This window comes from Phyllobates terribilis, unplaced genomic scaffold (assembly GCF_046119375.1).
Source record: "Phyllobates terribilis strain yellow unplaced genomic scaffold, ASM4611937v1 Scaffold_1__5_contigs__length_1240528914, whole genome shotgun sequence".
Classification (NCBI taxonomy): Eukaryota; Metazoa; Chordata; class Amphibia; order Anura; family Dendrobatidae; genus Phyllobates; species Phyllobates terribilis.
Window position 1 is genome coordinate 1,134,512,677 of NW_027362761.1, and position 25,497 is coordinate 1,134,538,173.

The window sequence follows — 25,497 nt, forward strand, 5'->3', positions numbered from 1 at the left end:
ATATGGCAATGATGGAGGAGGGAGGGGAGATATGACTATGTTGGAGAAGGTGGGGGCGAGCAATGATGGGTATGAGGGAGAGCAATGATGGGGAATTATTTGGACGCTATATGCTGTTAATATGTGATCTGATCATGGTGCGGTGGTATTTCTCCCTTGTATGTGGTATTATTCAGTCACTATGTGGTGGTAATATGTGGTCTGGTCACGGTGTGGTGGTATTTCTCCCTTGTATGTGGTACTATTGGTGTTGGTATAGTGGATTGTGTTGTGTATGGCGGTCATTTGTTCTATCTGATATTAATTAGGAGAAGATTCTTTATTTCCATTAGTGATTACATATTTGGAACAAGATGCACTTACAGGGGTTCTCTGGGGAAAACAATTAATCACCTTTCCACAGGATAAGTGATAAATTATTGATTGGTGGGGATCTGACTTGGGGGACCTGCACAGATTGGTAGAATGTGGAGCTTTTATCCCCATTAGACTGGAGCTCATGTGCGACTCGACCACTGATCCATTCATTCTCTCAGTGGCTGTTCTTGTTTTTTTCTGGAAGCCCCAAAGAGAATGAATGGAGCTGCGGTCAGACCTCCCACCTGCTGCAGCATTTTAAAATGGGGATAAGTGTCCTGTCAGGGATAAAACTTCCCCATTCTTCTGATAGGTGCGTTTTCCAATGTTCGGACCCAAACGATCAATAAGTTACCACCTATCCTGTGGAGCCCATGGATCGGTGATAACTTGTTTTAACCAAAGAAGCCCTTTAATGCAAACTACTGTAATTGTCCATCCCAGTTATGGTGGTGCACAGTAGATGTGCAGGAGCCGCCTGTGATTTACAGTCGATGCTCTGCTATAACGGGGATATCGGTTAACAGTTATTTGCATATAGCTTTAGGGTGGGCCCCGAGGATCGATTTTCCCTGTGGGCCCCAGACTCCCCAGTCCGACACTGACCTTCTCTATTTGAACCTGTGCTGTTCTTTCCCTCGATTACCTTTAACCTGGGATTAAGAATCAGGTGTAATATATGACCATATTTTATTCTGTGAGATTATGTGAAACCGTTCTCTATCTGTTATTTGTATTGGATGGATTATATACTACATTATAATTACCCCACTGGACTGCAGTTATTTCAGGATTCTCTTTCCCTTTTCTTCTCATTTTTTAACTGTTTTTAGTATTTATTGATAAATAAAATTATACCATTTGAGCAATCAGTTGTGTATCTTGTTTATAGGTTTTATATTTTGCTATACCAGTAAAGTGAATGCGATTTGTAAGATCTCATGCACATGTTGCAGATTTGAAGCAGTTTCAAATTCAACCATTCAAAGGAACGAGGGGAAAAAAGCAGAAAAAAACGCACATATATTACACAGTGTTTTTCCTTCCTACAATCCAGTATTTGAAGCAGGTTTGTAGAATTTTTTGAGGTATTTGTGAACAGTTTTGATGCTATTTTACTTGTTTTTTCGCTTTCCTTTGAATGGGTGAAAAACCCTGAAAGATCTGACTCGCTGCAGATTAGAAAAAAAAAACGCTTTGGTTCAAATCTTTAAGGAAAAAAAAGCAGAATGTCACAAATCTCATTCACTTTGATGATACTGAAATAACACTGTGTTTTTGTTTTTTTTCACGCCAAAAACACACAGGAAAAAACACAGCATGTGTACAAGCCCTTAATCTGAGTTATAAACTAAAGGGGTGTGATTTAAGAGATTACTTTAGAAGGGGTCCCCAAGTTCAGATTTCCACTGGTGATCGTGAAAAAAAAGGTCAACCGGATCGCAGAACAATATACACTGCATAGGTTATCAGACATCTCTCGGACCTGATAAGTTTTACTTACTTTTAAAATCCCATATCAGAACAACCATAAAATTCTGATTCTCAGATGGGAGCATTTTGTCTTGCTACAATCATAAAATGCTTATCTAAATATTGGAATGACAGAGCCACTCTGATATGGATTTTCAAAGTAAGTACATCAGCTTCATCAGGTGTCTTCTTTCTTTTTTTAAAGGTTATTGTGTGCAGTGTATTTGACATTTGGTGACAGATCCAGTTTTGTAAAATGCTTGACCTCTTTTGGAGACATTGGCTTTCTATATGTCAATTTGGATCAAACGTCTGCTGGAATAAAATGGTCATCCGTGGACCCCAATCAGAAATCTACTCCAGCTTTTAGCCGTGTTCTTAGAGCACAGATGTAGCAGAGTTTAATTAGTCATATCGCTGCTCTGTTTGTACAATGTGAACAAGCTTTTGGTTTACTTACAGTCCGGCTCTTCTGCTTACAGGACACATCAGGATTTCGGACCTGGGATTAGCGGTGCAGATCCCTGAAGGAGAGTCCATCCGCGGCAGAGTAGGCACAGTAGGTTACATGGGTATGTGCTCAGATTTCTTCCTACAAGCTTTTCCTATGCTAAACTTGCCTAGTTTACAAACCATTATCTAAATATGGTGACAGACTATGTCCGGACAGGACGGTGCAGCAGGTCGTATTTATGACATCATAACATAATTATCACATTATATCTGGATGTTAGATTACATCAGAATTAGTGGTGAGCGAGTGTATTTGTTACTATTCGCACAAATAGTACGGTATTCGGGTTACTCGTTATATTGCAAGTATTTGTGTACTCGCCTCGCTATATTCGTATGTCCGGCCCTGCAGTTTTTGCGCCTCCTTTGCAGCCACTAAACATGCTGGGCTTCTTAACCAATCACAGTAATGCCGCAGACATCTTGGTTGTGGCATTACTGTGATTGGCTGGCCGTGCAGCGTCATAGGGTCTATTTAAGCCCTGCCGCCTCTATTTTGTGCACATTGCGTCTGGAGCCTGCGATCTATAAGCATAGGGAGAGATCGCTGAGCTGCTAGGGACAGTGTTTAGGCCTCTTGATCAAACAAAAGCCCTTTTCAGGGCTACCTGCAGTGTGTACTAGTTCTGTGTTTAAAGGAGCCGCTCACTAGCTCCATAATACCACCAAAAAATAGCTCTTTTCAGAGCTGAAGACTCACAACAAAGTCAGAGTACAGGGGAGAGCTTGTGTATTAGCTAGGGAGAGGATAAAGTATTCTTCCAGTGTCCATCTTAAAACAGCTCTTGTCAGAGGCAAAGCAGTATTTTTCCTGCACACACAGAATTAGCATTGTGTGGCTGCCTTTGTTTTTTTGTTTTTTTTAGCACCGGTCTATTTTCAAATATTTCCTACTGCCTGCTACAAAGCACGCACCAGCCCATTTTAACCACTATTTTGGGGTGTCAGCCTGACTTCTGTCCATATTACTCCACTTAAAAAATCATTGAGTGCCCTACACAAAGCAGACATATGACCCCAAGCTTGGCCACTCCGAGGATCTGTTTGGTACGTATCCTTTTGTTGGCTGTGGCCTATCACTGTGCAGCATTGAAAAAGGAGAAAAGGAGATGGCGTGCGTTGATGCGCAAGTATTTGAGGACCTAAGGTCAGAAGAAAGCCTCTTGGCAGAACGTCATTTACTGTCTCCAGAGGTGGAGGCTGATGATGAGACACAGTTGCCACCAGGTCAGCCTACAATGTCAACTGGGAAGGAGGATGAGATGGAAGACGAGGTGGTCGATGATGCGTCCATTGATCCGACCTGGACCGTTGGCACGCATAGCCATGACAGCCACACAGAGGAAGATGGATATGTAGCACCAACACAGGCACCAAGGGATCGTGGTTTGCCCAGAGTGAGAACTGGGTCAACTGTTCCCAAGTGCACCCCTGCTGTGCGCCAAGTCAGGGCTAGGGGGCGTTCAGCTGCTGTGTGGAATTTTTTTTCTGAAAGTCCTTCAGAGAAAAACATTGTAGTCTGTAGCATCTGCCATACCAAGTTGAGCAGAGGCCAAGGCAAAGGCAACCTAAGCACCAGTATGCGAAACCACATGGCAGCCAAGCACTCCAGTAGGTAGGCGGAACACTAGGGTACCAAATCTGCATCTGCAGGTCAAACCAATGCCATGTCACCTGGGCAATGTCCTTCAGAATCTGCTGCTCAGGAAGCAGCCGCTCATACCTTCTGCCCACAAGCTGTGGTTGCTCACACACAACAAACATCATCCACTTCCTTGTCCCAGCAAAGCGTCCAGTTGTCCGTGCCTGAGAGCTTGGAAAGAAAGCGTAAATAGCCAGCCACGCACCCACAGGCACAAATACTAAACTCGCAGATTGCCAAATTGCTAGCTGCGGAGATGTTGCCTTTTAGGCTTGTGGGAACACAGTCTTTCCGTGATCTCTTGGCTGTGGCTGCCCCACGATAGTGTTCACAGCTTCCACTATTTTGCCAAGTGTGCCATCCCTGCGTAACACAAGCACGTGTTAAACAATCTGAACCGTGCTCTCACCAACGCCGTAACCGAGAAGGTCCCCCAAGCAACAAACACCTGGACAAGTTGTTGTGGACTGGGACGATACATTTCTGTCACGGCACACTGGGGGAACCTTGTGGAGGGTGGGATTAAGGCAAAAACTGAAACATCACACCTCCTACCCACGCCAAGAATAGCGGTCCCATCTTCTGTCAAGGTTTCCACCTCTTCATATTCCACTTCCACTCTCCCCTTCTGCTCCTCATCCTCTGCTGAATTACCTTCCCCATCACTGCCAAGCTGGGACCTGTGCAGCAGCGCATCGGCAAAGTGGCAAGATGCTCTGCTGAAGCTGATCTGTTTAGGTCAGAAAGCACACACTGCAACAGAGCTGTGGCAAGCTTTAAAACAGACCGATCAGTGGCTCTCCCCGCTGCACCTCCAACCCGGTTTGGTCGTCTGCGATAATGGGCATAACCTGGTGGTGGCTCTAAAGGTCGGCAAGCTGGTACACGTGCCATGCATGGCTCACATGCTGAGCCTAGTTGTTCAGAAATTTCTGAAAACTTACCGTGACTTGCAGTACCTACTTGAGCAGGTGCGCTGTATTAGCGCCCATTTCTGCCATTCCTCTACCGCTTTTGCTGCTCTTACAGCGCTGCAAAAGCGCTTGAATTTGCCAAGTCACAGACTCATTTGCGACCTGCCCACGAAGTGGAACTCCACCTATCATATGTTGGCGAGGATTAGTGAACAGAATACCAGCTTCAGCATGCCGGTCAGACTGAGAGTCAGCCACCACACATAACAACTGTCAAGTGGGTGTGGATTGCTGACATTTGTGAGGTTCTTGAGAACTTTGAGTACTGCACCAACCTTGTGAGCGGTGATCAGGCTGTTATCAGCGTAACCATCCCGCTGCTGTGTCTCTTGAAACAATCACTGCATAATCTCAAAGAGGAAGCTTTGAGTGCCCAGCATGTTGGTATGCAGCCAGATTTCCCAATGGGTGATACTACCCAGCCCAGCCAATATTCTGAGGCAACAATGGGTGATGAGGAGGGAGAGGTCTTGTTTTTCTGTGCTACCGAGGGGACTCGTAATGCTACAGAGGGGCTATCCAACCCAAGCTTCATGTCTTTCCGGGCTGGATGGGCTGGAGAGGAGGAGGTGGAGGAGGAGGAGGCGAGTCAGAGTGAGGAGAGGATGGGTAATTTTTCTACTGTTGGGGACACAGAACATTTTGCTTTTTTGCAGCTTGGCCCACATGGCACAGTTCATGTGTAAGTGTCTGTGGCAAGACCCTCGTGTAATACACATTTTATCCAACCTATACAGCTTGGCCACCTTTCTCGATCCACAGTACAAGGAGAAATTTCCTTCTCTCCTTTTGGAGTCACGAAAGAGTTTTACAATGGAATCTCTCAAGAGGGCCTTTGTAGATCAGTTGCTGAAAACATCACCCTCAGACAATGCTGGGGGCAGAGGTACTGGCTCTTTTCAACACCAAGGGATAATGGGGAGAGAAATAAACACCAGCTCCAACAGAGGTGGGGGGAAAATGTCCACAAATTGGGCAATTTTCAATATGTCAGCACAACAGCAAGGGCTATCTGTGCCTGCAACAATGCCAAGGAGGGATAAGTTGCAGAACATGGTCAAGGGGTACTTAAGTGACCATACGTGCGTCCTTTCTGATCCTTCGGTTGCCTTTAATTATTGGGTGTCTAAGCTGAACACTTGGCCTGACCTCTCCTTATATGCCTGGGAGGTGCTGGCCTGCCCGGCTGCTAGTGTGATGTCTGAGCGTGTTTTCAGTTCCACTGGGGCAATCATCACTGATAGGCGCACACGCCTCTCCATGGAAAATGCAGACAGACTTACTCTGATTAAATTCAACAAGGACTGGATATCTCCACAGCTTGTAATCCCTCCAGATGACAGCAAGCCAACCTAAATTCACTAAAAATGCAGATTCATGCTACTGTTAACATCACCCCCTTCCCATAAAAACCCGTTTCCTTCCTTAGTCAGCCATGGCTCAGCCCATAGGGCTACTTTTTACAAATCCTATGCACATTGTGCAGTGGACAAACCAGGACAGTATTCCTACTCCAGCCTAACTACTATTTGTGATTGGAGGCCCTTGGGATGGTGGCTTCCTGCGTCAACCATGACTCAGCCCATAGGGCTAATTTTTACAAACCCTATGCACATTGTGCAGTGGACAAATCTGGAATGTACAGTGGTCCTACCAAACTAATATTTGTCATTGGAGGCCCTTGTCACAGGTTGCGCCAGATTGTGACTGAGATAGGGGATACATATTCAATAGAAATTTACACTCACTGTTGATGGCCCTCTGAAAACTTGAATTGTGGGCCACAACTACTACAGTGCTCAATCGTAGATAATGTTTGTCAAGGGAGGCCCTTGTCATTTAATCTCCTTGCACCTATGACACAGCCCCCAGTACACAGTAATTTTTGGAAATGCGATGCACATTCTGCCTTGGACCAAGTAGTGTAGTATCAACTATAGCAGCAACTAACAGAATGTATTTTTCCCTGTTAAAAAACAAAGTACTACTTTTGGGCAATAAAAATGAAAAAAGCATATTCAGAATGGGAGGAATAGGGCTAAGCAACAGTACATGTGAAAAAGACTTAGGTATACTAATAGATCACAGACTGAACATGAGTCAACAGTGTGATTCAGCAGCAAAAAGGCAAATACAATTCTCGGTTGCATTAACAGAAGCATACAGTCTAGATCACGTGAACTCATTATCACACTTTACTCCTCTTTGGTCAGACCTCATCTTGAATACTGCGTCCAGTTTTGGGCACCACATTTTTAAAAAAAGACATCGACAAACTGGAGCAAGTTCAGAGAAGAGCGACCAGAATGGTGACCGGTCTGCAAACAATGTCCTATGAGGAATGGTTACAGGATTTGGGAAGGTTTATATTGCAAAAAAGAAGACTGAGAGGAGACTTAAGAGCTGTCTACAAATATCTCAAGGGCTGTCACACTGTAGAAGGATCATCTTTATTCTCATTGTACAAGGAAAGACTAGAAGCAATGGGATGAAACTGAATGGGAGGAGACACAGATTAGATATTAGAAAAACTTTTTGACAGGGAGGGTGATCAATGAGTGGAACAGGCGGCCACGAGAGGTGGTGAGTTCCCTTCAATGGACGTCTTCAAACAGAGGCTGGACAGACATCTGTCTGAGATGGTTTAGTGAATCCTGCTTTGAGCAGGGGGTTGGACCAGATGACCCAGAAGGTCCCTTCCAACGCTACCATTCTATGATTCTATGATCAAGAAATCTTCTCTTGCTATATAATCTGGGGAATATTGAAATCAAAATCTCTGAGCCATTTGGAGAAGCTTCTCCAACACATCCTGGAGGGTGGGCACCATATATCCTTTGCCATTGACTTGCACAAGTGATATATTTGAGCTCGTCATCCAGTTGACTAGTGCAGCTTTATTTTTCCGGTTCACAGAGTTCAACCATACCTGAGGATCATAGGCCGCAACTCACTGCTACCTTCTAGTACTCCATGTCTCTTGGCCTTTTTCTCTGTAGTCTCTGCCCATAAATGAGTTAAATAATAGAGTGACGGCACTCTCAAATGTACACAAGAGGGACCTCCAAAATTTCTAGAGGAGGGCACTTCAAAATGTATGTTACAGGGCCACACGAGGACTCTCACAAAACTCAGCTCTCCTGCCTATTGCAGGCCCACTGAACATTTGGATTTAGGGCTGCAGTATCACATGGTGGTGGTGGTGGTGGTGGAGGAGGAGGGTCAAGCCCAACGCTACAATGGGCACATTGTAAACTGCTATGGAATATGAAAAAAAGCCACAACAGTATGTGTGAACAAAGGCTAAAAGGGATAAGTTTTTGTTTTCTCTGCTTTATTTAGCCCGATATATGAGATTGTGCAGGAAAAACTGTTTCTTAACCTTTTTGGCCTGTTAAATGCAATTTAGGTAAGGTTTGGTAGTTGTTCTTGTGTGTCTGTAAAAGTGGCGTAATACTGCGACAAACTTATTCCCAGAAACCATATGTGAGTCAGAAATGCATGCAGGCCCATTCTCCAGGCTCTTCCCCTTTTCATTCCATTTCAGCCTTTTCCTCAGGCCCCCAGACCCCTTTGTAGGCTCCAGCAGAAAATTACTCGCATTTCCCATTGACTTACATTGTACTCGCTATTCGGAACGAGTACGCGATTATTACAATGTTCTCGTTACGAGTATAGCGATTACGAATATTACGGTACTCGCTCATCAATAAGCAGAACATAACTATGACATCATATCAATAGATCTCTTTCCACCTGTCTGTCTGTTGTTCCATTTATCTATCATTCCATCTCCAAAAACCTGACTGAACAGAATAAAGCAAGTGTGAACAGGTGCAAGTGGTTGTGACTGCATAATGCACAGAGGAATGTATGACATTGAGACTGCGTTATTTACTTATAAAATAAAGGTACTTTGTGCACAAATTCATGAGACCCCACCAGCCACGACAAGGCTGCTTTTCTTTGATGGGACCCTAAACCTAAAACCTAATATTTATCAAACGTCTGTTGTTCCAGTTATCTATTGTTCTGTGTTTCTATCTATTGTTGCATCCATGTATCTATCCATCCATCGTTGCATCCATCCATCTATTGCTGCATCCATCCATTGCGCCATCCATCCATCCTAACGTTCCATCCATTTATTAAAGCAAATAAGGAAGGTATCACTCCTAAAAAATGTAAAAAATGGACTTTATTTGTCCCAAACTGAACTTTTCTGCAGCCTACAGAGAAGTTCAGTTTAAAGGTGTATTCCCATCTCCAAGATCCTATCCCAATATGTAGTAGGTGTAATAATAATAATATTAGCAAATATCTCCAATTAGAAATGTAGTATATTTTTTCTGATTCGCTATGTCTTTTTCCTCATGTTCAGGCATCGCAGGACCTTAGGTATCCATGGTTACGTCCACTGATAAAGTCACAGTTAGTTAGCTAGTTGCTAGTGGTCGTAACCATGGATACCTAAGGTCCTGCAATGCCCTGCACATGAGGTAAGAGAGATAGTGAATCAAAAAAACTATACTACATTTCTAATTGGAGGTATTTGATAATATTACTATTATTACATCTACTACATATTGGGATAGGATCTTGGAGATGGGAATACCCCTTTAAGTCCAGTTTTTTGCATTATTTTTTTGAGCGCTGCTTTTTTTAACAGAGGTTTGTTATTTACCTTAATCTTGCCACCCATAATTCTTTATATCACATCACGTAAGGATATATCTGTGGCATATGAAAACATGACATAATTTCAGAACATGACATCCCATTACAAAATCCTACTGTATCCGATGACGTCATACTGTATCTCTAACATCATGCATCAAAGGTAATGACATCATATGAGGGAATGACATGATGAGATGATAATGACATTGTTGGGACATGACCTCTTATTTCAACATGACGTTATATCAGGACGTAACTATGACATCATGTAAGGACGAGACCTTTTAAGACCTGACACAAGGAGGTATCGAGGAGGAGCACACGGAGTCAGAATGTGAGTTTGCAGATAATATATTTTATAGAAATCTTCACATATGAATAACAACGTACCATAGTCACCAACGTATGAGCCGTCCCAATAAACGCTATCAAGTGTAAAAGTCCATGGGTCGTGCAGTGAGCAGTCATCATCCAACAGCTTGTCCTCCTCCCTAGGTGTCGGCGTGCACCCCATACCTGACAGCCCCGAGTGTTATCAAGACCATATAATAATAATAATCTTTTTATAGCGCTAACATATTCCGCAGCGCTTTACAATTCAGACCATACTATAATCATGACATCTGATGAGTTGACATCACAATTAAGTCATCATATAAGATGAGGGCAGAAGTATAAAATCACATCAGGCTATATCCATGGCATCCAAAGGGGATACAACCAATGTGCTGTCATAGTGTAGCTATGCCAGCAGAATAGTGAGTGCAGCTCTGGAGTATAATGCAGGACACAACTCAGGATCAGTAATGTAACGTATGTACATAGTGACTGCACCAGCAGAAGAGTGAGTGCAGCACTGGAGTATAATACATGATGGAACTCAGGACCAGTAATGTATGTACACCATGACTCCACCAGCAGAATAGTGAGTGCAGCTCTGGAGTATAATGTAGGACATAACTCAGGATCAGTAATGTAACGTATGTACACAGTGACTGCACCAGCAGAAGAGTGAGTGCTGCTCTGGAGAATAATACAGGAAGTAACTCAGGATCAGTAATGTAACGTATGTACACAGTGACTGCACCAGCCTAAGAGTGAGTGCAGCTCTGGAGTATAATGCGGGATGTAACTCCGGATAAGTAATGTAACATATGTACACAATGAATGCACCAGCAGTTACATCTTGTAATATACTCCGTAGCTGCACTCACTATTCTGCTGGTGCAGTCACTGTGTACATACCAGCAGAATAGTGAGTGCATCTCTGGGATATAATGCAGGATATAACTCAGGATCAGTACAGGATAAGTAATGTATGTACACAGTGACTGCACCAGCAGAATAGTGAGTGCAGCTCTGGAGTATATTACAGGATGTAACTCAAGATCAGTAATGTAATGTATGTACACAGTGACTGCACCAGCAGAATAGTGAGTGCAGCTCTGGGGTATAATACAGGATGTAACTCAGGATCAGTACAGGATTAGTAATGTAATGTATGTACACAGTGACTGCACTAGCAGAATTGTGAGTGCAGCTCTGGAGTATAATACAGGATGTAACTCAGGATCAGTACAGGATAAGTAATGTATGTACACAGTGACTGCACCAGCAGAATAGTGAGCATAGCTCTGGAGTATATTACTGGATGTAACTTTAGATCACTACACGATAAGTAAAATGTTTTTTTGCTGTTGAGAAATTGGATTTTGGAATTGAAAAAAATTTATGTTTGAGCTAGATAAAAACAATGGAAAAATTGTCAATGTGTTTCCTCTTCAGCACCGGAAGTCATCAACAATGAAAGCTACACATTCAGCCCGGATTGGTGGGGGCTCGGTTGTCTTATTTATGAAATGATTCAAGGTCAATCGCCCTTCAGAAAAAGAAAGGAGAAAGTAAAGCGGGACGAGGTGGACCGGCGAGTGAAGGAGGATGAAGAAGAATATTCTGAGAAGTTTTCTGAGGATGCCAAGTCTATCTGCAGGATGGTGGGTACACATGGAAGTAAGAAGACTTTGCATTTTTGCTGTAGGAGGCTGAAACTTCACATCCAAGTTTTCAGTATTAGTTATCGAAGGGTTAGAGACATTATTGGCAGCAGAGGGAAATGTTGTCCTAATGGTAAATCCCATCTATTGTCTACGGCCTTCTTAAAGGGATTTCTCCACTAAATATGGTTATCAATGTAGAATGTTTGGCCGTCAATCGCTGGGACACAAGGGGGTCCCAAAGCCCAGTGTGATAGGTGCAGTAGTGCACATGTGTGCCCTCCCCTCCATTCACTTCGATGGGACTGATGCATTTGTCACCTGTGCTGTGTGGATGGATGGGGAGAACATCTTTAAGACCGTTCCTGATCCATTTAGGATTTGGAGTATTCTGTAGGGCCAAATCATTTTTCTTTTGGGAATTTATTTTGCATTGTGGCATGTAAATGCCAGGGTTTCTTCCCGCCTTCACAGCCAATGGTTCATCTAGGGAGCTTCTGTAAGAGAGGCTTATAATGGGTCTTCATCCATATTTCAGCACACCGGCAGGATACGAGACAAAGCTTTCTTAAAACCTTGTTCTAATGGATGTTACATCCCAATGGGTCAGCTTCTACATAATTCGTGCTGTCTTTAGGAGTCAGAGATGATAGTTTCTCCATTTTCGTAAGCCATGTCTGCCATATGTCCTCCTTAGATCCCCTGCATAACATAAGACGTCTGCCTCAATTCATCATTTTTGGGTTTTATTAAGTCTTTTTGGGTTTTTTTTTTTTTGTCTAGCCTTGTGTTTTGCTTTGGCAGGTTTTACACCAACTTCATCAGAATTTCACAAGATGTTTGATAAATTAAGCAAAAAATTATTATTTTTTTTTTCCTTTTCTTTTGGGTCTTTTCCTTTTTTTTGCCCCTTTTTGGGGTATGCGAACATTATGTATTTTTCAGGCAGGTCTGCCAGATACCCACCTGATTAAATGCTCAAAAGAATGAACATAAGCATTTCTATGCAAAAATGACCTGCCGCGGGCGTGGCTTGGCTGGACATGTGAGCGGTAGCAGGACAGATCAGCTCCAGGAGCAGTAGCCTGTAAAAGTCTCCACTGGGCCCTAAATAGTAATAAAACCAGAGATAACATCTCCCTCTGAGCTCCTGTAACCATCGGTGCACAACAGAGGAGTTTTTTTATGGCTGGGAAAGCAGGCAGAAGGCACCCTGAGGTGACTGCAGGAGCAGACAGACACTCTCAAGATGGCACCGAGAAGCTGAAGCTTTCCACATCCCCAGATGCACCAGGCAAGTCTGCTTCCATGAAGGCTGCAGTTAAACTAGCTAGATATGCTAGGACAAACAGAGCAGCCCCCTTGAGTAATACAGTGCAGGCACAGATGAAGGGGATGGCTTCTCTGCTCTCCAAGGAGATTGTGACAATACAGATAACACTGACACCTTAGAAAACAGCCTGCAGCTTCGGCCAGAGGTTAACCCCTTCAGCACTCTCTAAACCCTGCAGACAGAAGACCCTACAATTAAGGATGTTTTCATGGTTGTTACACAGTATGGATCTGTCCTGTCCTCACTTAGTAATCAAATGGGTGAGATTAAGGAAGAACTTTCCTACATGAGACAGGGGCTGCAGAAAGTAACAGATGGCACCACAGCAGCTGAGAGGAGAATTGGTGATTTGGAGGATAAACAGCCCCAAATTATCAGTGACTATCGCAGACATGACCAACAGATCCTGGCATTGCTAGCTAAAACTGACGATCTGGAGAACAGACTCAGGCGGAATAATATAAGGGTAATTGGCATCCCTGAAAAAACTGAGAGCAATAACCCTACTGAGTATTTTGAGAAATGGCTGATCTCCCTGTTTGGGGCAGAACACCTGACCCCTCTATTTTCTGTGGAAAGGGCGCACAGAGTTCCTACTCGGCTGTTACCCGGAGCCCCGCCGCGGCCAGTCCTAATGAAGCTGCTCCACTATAAGGACCGTGACTGCATCTTTAAGGCAGCTCGTGATAAAGGGGACATCTCTGTCAACGGCCAAAAGGTGTCCTTTTTCCCTGACTACTCCATTGAAGTGTCAAAACGCAGGGCACAATTTGTGGATGTGAAACGCCGGCTACGCCAGCTACAAATACCATACTCCATGCTCTACCCAGCGAAACTCAGAGTGACCGCCCTGGGAGGGACCTCCTTTTTTGAAAATCGTAAGGAAGCACTCCGCTTGCATTGATCTAAATGAACAGCAACTTCGCCAGAACCCACAACGTTGAATGAAGACGTATAACTTAAGTCATGTGCCATCAAAAGATATCTGATTGACTGTTGGAGTCATAATTCTTACCAAGTAACCCATGGCCCAGTGGAAAATGGATATTCTGTCTATTATCCTAAAATGGCCGGCTCCCAAGAAACGTTTATTTTTCTCTTTTAGTAGGTTGCTCGCTTGCTTCATGTGCGGATGCGAGTTGGACTGGTATCCCCATCCATCTGGTTTTTCTGGATGGATCTGTATTTTTCTGTTTGTATGGTTTTGTAAGTTGTATGGTTATAGATTGTGCTGCGCAGTTCTGCCACCTGTATGGATTACAGTGATCTTGTATGGAAAAGGGGGTATTATCATAACCTTGTATTTGGGAACCTGAGTTATGTTAACGCTTGTCATACGTATCCTGTCCATCCCCTATGCTTTATATCCTAATGGCTAACCAAGTAAAATTCCTTTCTTGGAACGCGAGAGGGTTGGGAGACGCCTTAAAGAGGACAGCTTTCATGGAATATATACGGGGAAATTCACCAGCAGTGGTATGTCTGCAGGAAACGCATCTAGAAAAAAGTAATATAGCAGCCCTGAAGCGTTCATGGATCAGCCATAGTTTTCATTCTACCATTTCAAGTTACTCGAGGGGCGTCAGTATTTTAGTACATAGATCTATCCCTTTTGAATTGATATCCGCTAAGGTGGATGAGGAGGGCAGATTCATAGGGATTCATTGTAGAATATTCACCAAAGAATTATTACTAGTGGCATTCTACATTCCCCCTCCCTATAATAATAATATTATGAAGGAAATTGCATCACTCATAGACAAAGTACCGGGGGTCCCTGTGCTATGCATGGGAGATTTTAACAATATTGTACACCCATACTGGGATAAATTCAGATCAGACACTGCTACAGAGGCTACCCCCATAACTAAGTTTGGTAAGCTCCTATCCGAGTTATCCTTGACTTGATATATGGTGTCTTAAATATCCCAAAACACAACAATTCTCCTGCTACTCTAAATCACATAACACCCTCTCCCACATAGATTTAGGACTGGGAACAGAACACATTCTCCCTTTAGTGGAAAGGGTGGAATATTTACCTAGAGTACTGTTGGACCACTCACCCCTGATGATGAGCCTATGTCTTTTGCCTAGATTGGAAGCTACCCTTACTAGATGGTCCGTGAATCCCTTTTGGTTGCAAATCATAGACACAAATTTGATTACATCAGCTCTTCAAAACTATATTATAGAAAATAGGGGCTCTGTGATGCAGAACTCACTATGGGACGCTATGAAGGCCTGTCTGAGGGGAGTCCTGATACAAGCTATCAATAGATCCAAGAATAAAACTAACCAATTTGGGGAATTCTTGCAAGACAGGGTTAGACTCACGGAAAATAAATTTGTCCAATCAGGTACAGAGGAGGACCTAATGACCTGGAAAGAGGCGCAGGAGGCATACTCCACACACATTAGGGAGACGGCCAAGAATAAGCGACTATTCTCCCAAACACATTTTTATGAAGAAGGGGAAAAGGCAGGGCATTTACTGGCTATGATTGCAAGGGCTCAAATAGGGACATCCTTTATAGGTGCTTTAAAAAATAAGGAAGGTGCAATGGTTAATCAGCCAGATCAAATATCAAATACTTTCAGAGAATTTTATCAGGACTTATACAGAACCAAAACAGGGTTTAGCAGAGAACAAATCCTGACTTATTTGGAGGGGATTGATCTTCCAGCTATCTCTGAAGCAGATAAAAAATACTTAAATAGTCCCCTGCAATTAGAGGAGTTACAAATGGCCACAGCTTCAATGGCCAATAATAAATCACCAGGGTTGGACGGGTTCCCTATGGAAATATACAAAAAATTTGGGGATATATTACTACCTCAATTGCTGTGCACCTTCCAGGAGGCAGCCAGGGAAGGCATTCTGCCCCTCTCAATGAGAGAAGCAGTTATCGTAGTGATACCCAAACCGGGTAAGGATCCATTGCTCCCCGAATCCTATAGGCCTGTATCCCTGCTACCTACGGACATTAAAATTATAGCAAAAGTTCTGGCCTCCAGATTAAATAACATAATATCTAATGTTATACATAGTGATCAATCGGGCTTTATGCCAGCTAGGTCTACAGCCGTTAATATCCGTAGACTATTTCTTAATCTTCAGCTGCCAGTGGACAATGCAGGAGACAGGGTTATCTGCTCGCTAGACGCTGCTAAAGCATTTGACTCTGTTAAATGGGAATATCTATGGGTAGTTTTGGAGAAATTTGGTATGGGCGCTGGATTTATTTCATGGATCAAGCTACTATATGAGAGGCCATTGGCACGATTAAGGGTAAAGGGTAGCTGCGGCTATCAGGATGCACCCTGGCATAATGGGATTTCGCAGAGGGAATATAGAGGAGAAAATTGCGCTTTATGCTGACGATGCACTACTATTTTTAGCGGAAGCCTCCAAAACATTATCTGTAGCTATGGAGACAATCGAGAAGTTTGGGAAATTTTCGGGTTTGGCGATTAATTGGACTAAGTCAGTACTGCTTCCAATAGATAATGGGAACATTAATGCACCTCACTATACTGACTCGGGCTTACAAGTGGTCAATGAATTTAAATATTTGGGTATTAATGTAACATCTAAAGTCACTGACTATGAGAAACTAAACCTCAACCCAAATTGCCACTGTCAGTGGTGGGCCGCACTAACTTGGTCAAGATGATCTGGATGCCACAATTGCTATATGTATTGCATAATTCTCCAATATGACTTCCCCAGAGTTATTTCCTTAAAGTAAACAGCATGTTCAGGGACTTAATCTGGGGAAAACAAGCTCCCAGAATTAAACTGGAAACTTTGCAAAGAGATAAAACAATGGGTGGCCTTGCTGTCCCAAATCCGTGGGTTTATTATATGGCAGCTCAGCTCCAGCACATTCGTGGGTGGGACGACCCTGGAGGGGGAGGGGGGGCTCAACGTCTTCTACTCCAATCACATTTTAAATCACTCAGACTCTATGAAGCATTGGAGGCTCACAAATTTAAGACACCCTCTTGTAGAACCCCAACTACACTGTTAATACACAAACTTTGGTGGGCAGTGAGGAAATTACAGGGGATACAAGGGATCTCACAATTTACATCACTGTGGGAAACACCATGGCTCCCTATCTATATAAATTGGAAGGGTTTAAAAATTGGAGTCTAAAAGGACTAGAAAGATTCACTCATGTTTTAGCGGGAGATTCACTCAAGGAATTTTCACAGATACAAAATGAATATGGACTGCCCAACACCGAATTTTATAAGTACCTTCAGTTACGACATGCATATCAGGCAGAGGGTCTTGTGCTAAATAATGGAGTTCCTCAAAATACTATAATACAGAGAATGGCTAGGTCACATAATTCTGGGGGGCTAATCTCATTGCTTTATAGGGGTCTGCTGGACCTGGTATTAGCAAAACACCCCATAAGATAAAAAGAAAAATGGGAGGGCTTGATAGGCCCTATTGAAGAGGGGCTGTGGTCTGAAATACTGGAAAGAGTTCCCCAGTTATCTCTGAGTGAGTCCCATAGATTCTCCCACTTACAGGTGCTGCACCAGTCATTTAGAACACCCCAATTTCTCCACGATATAGGGCTTCGACCAGACTCCCTATGTGCTAGATGTAAAACATCACCGGCTAACATGCTTCATATGATGTGGACCTGCCCTGCTCTGGAAAACTTCTGGAGGGATGTAATAGCGATCATTGATAGAACATACTCAGTCGATTCAGATCCCTCACCATTAGTATGTATACTGGGATATATAGAAGATCTGAGCACTGACGAACATGGCAAAATAGCGGTGGCACGCATGTTATACATGGCCAGGAAACGAATAGCCCAACATTGGTTATCAGAGCAGGCGCCCACGGTGACGGAATTTATAAATAAGATCAATTGGTTATTAAATCAGGAAAAAAAGTATATATCTGAAAAGGAAGGCCATCTCTAAATTTGAAAAAATATGGGCTCCATGGATTGACTGCATAGATTTCGACTTGGTCTGCTATGATTGATGTATAGATTACTTGACAGGTGCAAAATCCTACATTGGGCTGCTTTAGACATGTATATAACTGCTCCAAAGCAAGAGGTAGATACCCCTTAATACAATTGTGACTATTCATACTGTAAGATTGTTAATTTGCTGTGGACAGAACTGTGGAACATTTAACTCAAAATGTTTTGTTTGAAAGGGCGATGTGTTGTGGGGGCAGGGATAGAATAGGGACTGGGTCCCTTCTTTGGTTGGGTTGTTTTATTTGTTTTACTGTTGTGTTACAAAAAAAAATTTTTGATTTAAAAAAAAAATAAATGACCTGCCGTTCATATGTTCAGGCTTTTGAGGATTTTTTGTCCAGTTAAGGTTTGCAAAGTCACCAAGCAGTTAAAATAAGTGACCTGACTATTCTTCAGGTGTCTGAAGATGTTGTAAACTATACCTATAAGGCAATGGGAAGGCTCAAAAGATTCCCGGGCGTCTTTTTAAGTATTTTGCCAGCACTTTTGCTTTTACAACTGTGTTTTTTTTATTTTTTCATTCTTGAATGGTGTTAAAAAAAATAAAGAAAGAAAAGTCTGGAAAATGAGTAAAAAAGTCCCTCAAAAATGCTAATAATGTGTATATATTAAGGACTAGAAAAATTTGCATAGAAATAGTCCAAAAGCAACAATAAATTTGGTGCAAACATAGAAAAAGCGCCTAAAAACCCAACATTTTTACTCACAACCAAGAATGACAAGCCTTGAAGCCATGGCCAAACATTAGTGCTTTGGATCCTCTGGAGAAAGTGATTCTAAGGACACATACAATTTGGATTAAAAGGGTATCTCCGAGGGTCAAGACACCCTGCGATCAGTTGTAATTGATGTGAGTACTTGGCACCAAGTGGACAATTTTTCTGCAGCGCCTCCACAGGTGAATTGAAGTATTACTGAAGTGAAGTATCAGATGCATCTATGTGCCCCCAAAGTGTGAGAAACGATCAATCACGTCTTTGTATATTTCAGCGATCACAGAATGTCTTTTTTTTTTCTCTCCATACAGTTACTCACAAAGGACCCCAAACAGCGGCTTGGCTGCAAGGGAGAGGGAGCTGCAGGCGTCAAACAGCACCAGATATTCAGGAACGTCAACTTCAAACGTCTGGAAGCCAATATGCTGGAGCCTCCATTTGTTCCTGATGTGAGTTTTTTTTATTAATCTCCCCTAGAAAGACTTTTTCTGTTTTTCGTATAACATGCCACTATTATCAATTTCAGAGATTTGGGTCATCTCTTCCCAGGCTGCAGTATATGGAGCTGCCTTCGGTAGGGTTCAATCAGCTCCTCGGTCTCACTACCGCACCAGACACCCCACTGAAATACTGTTTCATCATTGATTACTGATGATGTTAACCTTTTTGTCATGGAGAAAAATTAAATTAAAATCCATAAGACATCTCTGGAGAGAGGAAATATCACCCCCCCCCCCATATTGAACATATGGGATTAATTATAGCTGGGGAAGAGAGAAAGAACTAACACTTCAACCTCCATTGAAGTAGGACTCCACAATGAACATATGGGATTAATTATAACTGGGGAAGTGAGAGAGAGTGGACACGTCAACCTCCATTTAAGTAGGGGCTTTCTGCAATGACCAGGTAATTACCACAGGAGATTTGCTCTGGGAGAAAGACACCAAGGCTGAGAATAGTTTACGCAGAGAGGCGGTGGTTCGTGATGAATATTGTGCGTTTGCATTGATCTGATATTTATGCGAGATATATTTTTGGCGTTCCAGCGAAGGGAAGAACATAGTGCATTCACTCATATCACCATGAAGCCCCTCCAACTTAATAACGGCCCCATGGATGATGCTATACAGGCCATGTTTCATCCCTATATAAAAGTAAAATGGCAATAGGAAACATAACATCTACCACCTGGGACCTCCAGGGGCGAACATGTCCTGTAAGTTGGGGATCTCATAAAATTCTGAAAGACCCAGCGCATCCCATAACCAGCCCCCACATAAGCTCATCAAGGGGAGGTATGTGAGCGTAACCTTGATCTAATAAAAAGCAGAATATGGGTTTTGTCATTTGTCAGTACTTGAAGGTACAGCTTGCTGTGGGTTCTGCCCATTTTCCTAAGGAGTACCTCACTCCGCTCAGCTCTGAGCCATTTCCACGACACAGGTTTAGTAATTTTCTTTTGTTATCCCCTTTTATGCCATGTCATGTAATTGTATTTTCTGTATTTTTGTTCTCATTTTGTATAATCTTTGTATATGTTTTATAAACACTGCCTACGTTTCCGGATTAAATATTTAAAATTTAATAGCTCTGTTCCTCTTGCTATGTACACCGCACCCCTAAAGCCATATGCTGCCTGTAACAGGTGTCCAATTGGCCTGTATAAATAATTGTCCTATATAAATATATACATATATTCCATGAGCCTGGATTGGAGGTGTATATATGATACTCTTACTGGGAGTTCCTCAATAACCAGCCTAGTAGTGGAAGCAGCTGCGGCCTTGTCCATCACTCGTCAGTCAATTGTGTAATTGTCCTGATGATTGGAGGATGCAGAGTTTTGTCACATGATAAGCGGGTGGCAGCGGTGGGATCTGAGCTTCCTCTCCGATGTCATCCGTGACAAACTGGTAACAGCAGTAAGATCTGCACGACCATGTGGGCTGTTATCCTTGACAGCCTTAATTAAGGGGGTGAAATAGTGAAAAAAAACATTAAGACTTGTTTGAGATTGACTTTTTTTTCTAGTTTCCCTATGGGGTTTAGTTTAACAGCATTGAATATATGGACGAAAAAAATTAGATGTTAATATTCTGTGGATCAGTACGGTTAGTGGCACAAAATGTATAGTGCTTTTATGTTTTACTACATTAAAAAGATTTTTGTTGTAATATTCCAAGAGCCATAGCTTTTTTTTTTTTTTCCTTATTTTTCATACTTTGTCAGGACCTGTGGTTTTTTGGGGGTTTTTTTTTTTCTTTGTAGGGAGAATTTCCAGTTTTCATTGTTACCATTTTGAGGCACATTAAATTTTTGATCACTATTAACTCCATTTTTATGTGTAGCAAGGTGACAAACAAATTGCTATTTTTCTTTTTTGATGTGGGATGATGTCAATGTTTTTTTTAAGGTTTTAATTGAAAGTACAAAGATAACAGACCTGGGAGCATTCACTAGGAACTCATCTGCAATGACAAGCCATTGATTCCTGGGGGGAGGGTAGATAGGGAGCTCCTCCATCTCTATAACTGCTTAGTTGCTGTGGTCGCTTTTGACCTAGTCATCTAAGCGGTTAAATAGTCCAAATTGAAGTTCTCTCCATTTCGGACTTTGTAGAAGGACCCTGAATGTAAATTACAGCTGGTGTCCGCAGCTTATGGAGAGAAGTCCACTCCTGAGCCTAGTCAATACAGCACCTGTTATGGTGGATGTCAGGGAAGGGTTCAAGAATTAGTCATTAGTAATGTGTTATTTCTGGTGCAGGACCTGAAGGCTTAGTGCATAGAAACATAGAATGTTAGAGTCGGAGGGGACCTCCAGGGTCATTGTGTCCAACCCCCTGCTCAATGCAGGATTCACTAAACCATCTCAGACAGATGTCTGTCCAGCCTCTGTTTGAAGACGTCCATTGAAGGAGAACTCCCCACCTCTCGTGGCCGCCTTTTCCACTCATTAATCACCCTCACTGTCAAAAAGTTTTTTATAATATCTAATCTGTATCTTCTCCCTTTCAGTTTCATCCCATTGTTTCTAGTTTTTCTTTGTGCAAATGAGAATAAAGCTCATCCCTCTACAGTGTGACAGCCCTTGAGATATTTATAGACCCCTATTAAGTCTCCTTTCAGTCTTCTCTTTTGGAAGCTAAACATTCCCAGATCCTTTAACCGTTCCTCTTAGGACATAGTTTGCAGTCTGCTCACCATCCCGGTAGCTCTTCTCTGAACTTGCTCCAGTTTTTCTAGGTATTTTTTAAAATGTGGTGGCCAGAACTGGACACAGTATTCCAGATGAGGTCTGACCAAGGAGGAGTAGAGGTTACCTCTCTGAAGATATCAATTGATCAATTGTGCGCTGATTATCAGTTAGTGGGGAGGTGTTTTTTTGTGTCAGTTTTGCCAGGAGTGTTCCTTTAAAAAATCTATGGATCTTCACCTTTTCATATCGCTGTCTTGCAGCCGCGTGCTGTGTATTGTAAGGACGTGCTGGACATTGAACAGTTCTCCACAGTGAAGGGAGTGAACCTGGACACCACCGATGATGACTTCTACTCCAAGTTTGTGACGGGCAGCGTCTCCATTCCATGGCAGCAGGAGGTAAGTTGTTTTCCGGAGATGTTTTGTACGTGCGCCGAATGGATCGAGAGTTTTGGCTTTCTGCACCTTAGATGAACAATTGGATTCCCTCCTTCTTGTAGATGATTGAAACAGAATGCTTCAAAGACATCAATATTTATGAGACAGACGGCTGCTTGTCGCCAGACCTGGATGTGAGCAAACAGAACATTAGACCAAAGAGAAGCTTCTTCCATCGATTGTTCAGAAGAGGGGTGAGATTCCTTATACGTAGAATTCTCCGCTGTCCTGATTGTTTTTCTGGGACCTGTACACTTGAATAAAGAGTTGTTTGACTTCCGAACCTATCTTAGAATCTCTGCTTGCTGCCAGTGAAGAGATCCTCCTATCCTAGGTTATACACCGCACAAGCGTTTTCAGCCTCTGCGTGTAAAGAACGTTTCCATTCATTGATAGGAAGTATACACACTTTGTGACTTTGTGTCTAAAAGTGTGAGGACTCGTGACCATCAAAGCTACTCGAGCTTGTTGGACATCCCATTCCAAAACCATGAGTGCTAATATGGCGTCTGGCCCCTAGAACAGAGTGTACTCTGAAATTCTTTCTGCTCAATACTTGAGCTTGTCTGTGGGAATTTGGGGCCATTAAGCCCGTTTGAGAAATCTGCAATATGTGATAATAGGCGTGTGTCCAGCTGTTTGACCATGGAATCCCATTCTTGAAGTTCTCTGATGGAAAGTGGAGACCTCGTAACGTTAGAGCGGGGTCACCGAGTGTTGAGGAACAGAGGGCAGAAAAGCCACCAACACTCTGCTGACTCCATAACTGCAGAGTCCAAACCTCCTCTAGTATAACATCAACACAAATACTGCCCCCGCCGGGAGTTTCATGGCCGAGCAGCTGCATGCAGCCTTACATCACCAAGCACAATGCCGAGCGTTGGATGGAGTGGTGTAAAGCCGCCACCAATGAACTCTGGAGGAGACGTGTTCTGTGCAGTGACGGATCGCACTTCTCTATCTGGCGTCTGATGGACTAGTCTGGGTTTGGTGAACACCAGGAGAACGGTACCCGCCTGACGGCATTGTGCGCTGTACAGATGGTGGAAGAGGAATAATGCTATGGGTTGTTTTTCAGTGTTCAGTCTAGGCTCTTTAGTTCCAGTGAAAGGGTTGTCGTCCTTTCAGAAAATGTTTCTTTATATGCCCTATCTTGGTCCAGTGCTGTCACTGCTGTCCGCCCATCTCTGTTGTTTGGCTGCAGTGGTGACGTCACATTGACAATACTGCAGCCAGTCACTGAGCACAGTGGTTCGTTTACATCACAGAGCCGCTGAGCTCAGTGATTTAATAAAGCTCCATTTTCTGAGTTTTTTTTTTTTTTATAACAAACTGTGCATATAGGGAATTTTTTTCTGAAAGGGGATAACCTCTTTAATGCTTTATCATACGAGACATTTTGGACAATTGTCGCGTCTGACCTTTCTGAAAATAGTTTGGGGAAGGCCCTCTTCTGTTCCCCGTGACTGTGCCCAATGTACAAGGTCCATAACGACATGGTTGGGGGGAGTTTGGTGGAAGAACATGACCGGCCGCACGGAGCCCGGACCACAACCTCATCCAACACTTTTGGAATGAACTAGAACAGAGATTTTGACCCCGGCCTCTCCCCAACATCAGTGTCTGACCTCACAAATGCTCTTCTGGATGAAGGGGCAAAAATTACCACAGACTCCTCCGAAATCTTGTAGAAGGTCTTCCCACAAGAGTGGAAGCTATTTTAGCTGTAAAAGGGGAATTATGGGGTATCAACTCTATAAAATGCCTATGGATGTAGAGTGGGAGGTCATAAAAACTCCTGTAGGTGTAATGTGGTGGGGGCACATACTTATGTCTATATAGTGTATCTAAAATAAATAGGGATTGGTAAATAAAAATTAGGGATTGATATAATATGCAAATTGAGTCTTCAGAGAAGAAAAGGACTTGAACTCTAGTGCCACCTATTGGACGTAGAAATTCTTAGTCAATGTTGATCCTTTAGCGAGCATTGCCATATGACTTAGACTAAAAGCAAAACCAGAATCTGAATTTGGAGAGACATGTTTTCAGGTGAAATTTACATATTTCATTTTCCAGAGCTGCATTGCATGGCCTAAAAGTCTCCTTACACTGGAATGTCATTCTCCACAGAGTCTCGTTACTCCTATAGATCCCAGTCAGAAGCCTTTCATACAGCCAAACTATCTCTAATGCTTTGTACTGAGGGGCAATACCCTGAAACACTGGGTCTGCATATTGAGACCCTTCTTTGGCTTTTATCCCAAGTCATGTGGCAAGGCTCGTTAAAGGTTCGACATTGACTTTTAGGATTTCTACTTCCAATAGGTAGCGCTAGATTTCTAGGTTTCTTCCTCTCTGAAGAGGCAATTTCATATTTAAATTTCCCAGAGGAGCATTGCACGGCCTTATAAGTCTCCTTACACTGGCATGTCACTCTTTACAAGAAGAAATGTTACACCTTAGATCCGGGAATGATACAAAAATTTTAAGAGAAAGTTGTATAATGTTTAATATACAGAGATCCTTAGCCTAAGGGGCCGTATAACTCGGACGGCCATCGCAACGCTCAGACTGGCCGTCGGCTCTCTTGACCAGAGCATGACAGCTGCATAGGAATACATGCTGTCACACTCCTGTCGAGAGCGCGGGCTGTCGGTCCGAGCATTGCGTTGTGACCCTCGTCCATGTGACTCTCCCCTTAATCTGTTTTATTCCAGAATTTGGACATTTTCGTGAAGCTGTTCCTCTAACATTTCCTTTTTTTCCCCTTCCCCTAGGTCTGCTTTAAATCCTCCTACAGTGATGACGACGAAGAGGCCTCCAGACCATGAACCACTGTCCAATAGCCAAAAAAATCAAATCCTAGAGCGTTAAAACTGCAAATATTTTATTGTATCTATGAACTGTAAAGGTGTATTATAAATTAAACAAAGAATTCTGTATGAGTTTACAGATTTTGTACATTTCTACTTGAATTCTGTTAAGATGTATATTTTCACAAAAGTGTATTGTACAAAAAATAATAACGATAAGGCCATATTCGTACCACTCCAATGCATATAGTGTGTGTGCATATGTGTATTAATGATACATATATAATATGCCGATATATGCACACACCCTGCTATCTTGAATGACTGAAAGTATTTA

General features: G+C 42.8%; 1 protein-coding gene across 3 annotated transcripts in view; it reads left to right on the top strand.

Moving 5' to 3' along the window:
* Positions 1-25,297, top strand: part of GRK4 (G protein-coupled receptor kinase 4) — a 217,605-nt gene extending 192,308 nt beyond the window's left edge. For all 3 annotated transcript variants that reach the window (XM_073647535.1, XM_073647544.1, XM_073647552.1), the window contains 6 exons: positions 2,313-2,402; positions 11,425-11,633; positions 19,018-19,155; positions 22,168-22,305; positions 22,407-22,538; positions 25,125-25,297. In XM_073647535.1, the coding sequence (XP_073503636.1) occupies positions 2,313-2,402; positions 11,425-11,633; positions 19,018-19,155; positions 22,168-22,305; positions 22,407-22,538; positions 25,125-25,178 (761 nt within the window). In that variant the 3' untranslated portion in view covers positions 25,179-25,297. The remainder of the gene's footprint in view (positions 1-2,312; positions 2,403-11,424; positions 11,634-19,017; positions 19,156-22,167; positions 22,306-22,406; positions 22,539-25,124) is intronic.
* Positions 25,298-25,497: the final 200 nt, after the last annotated feature.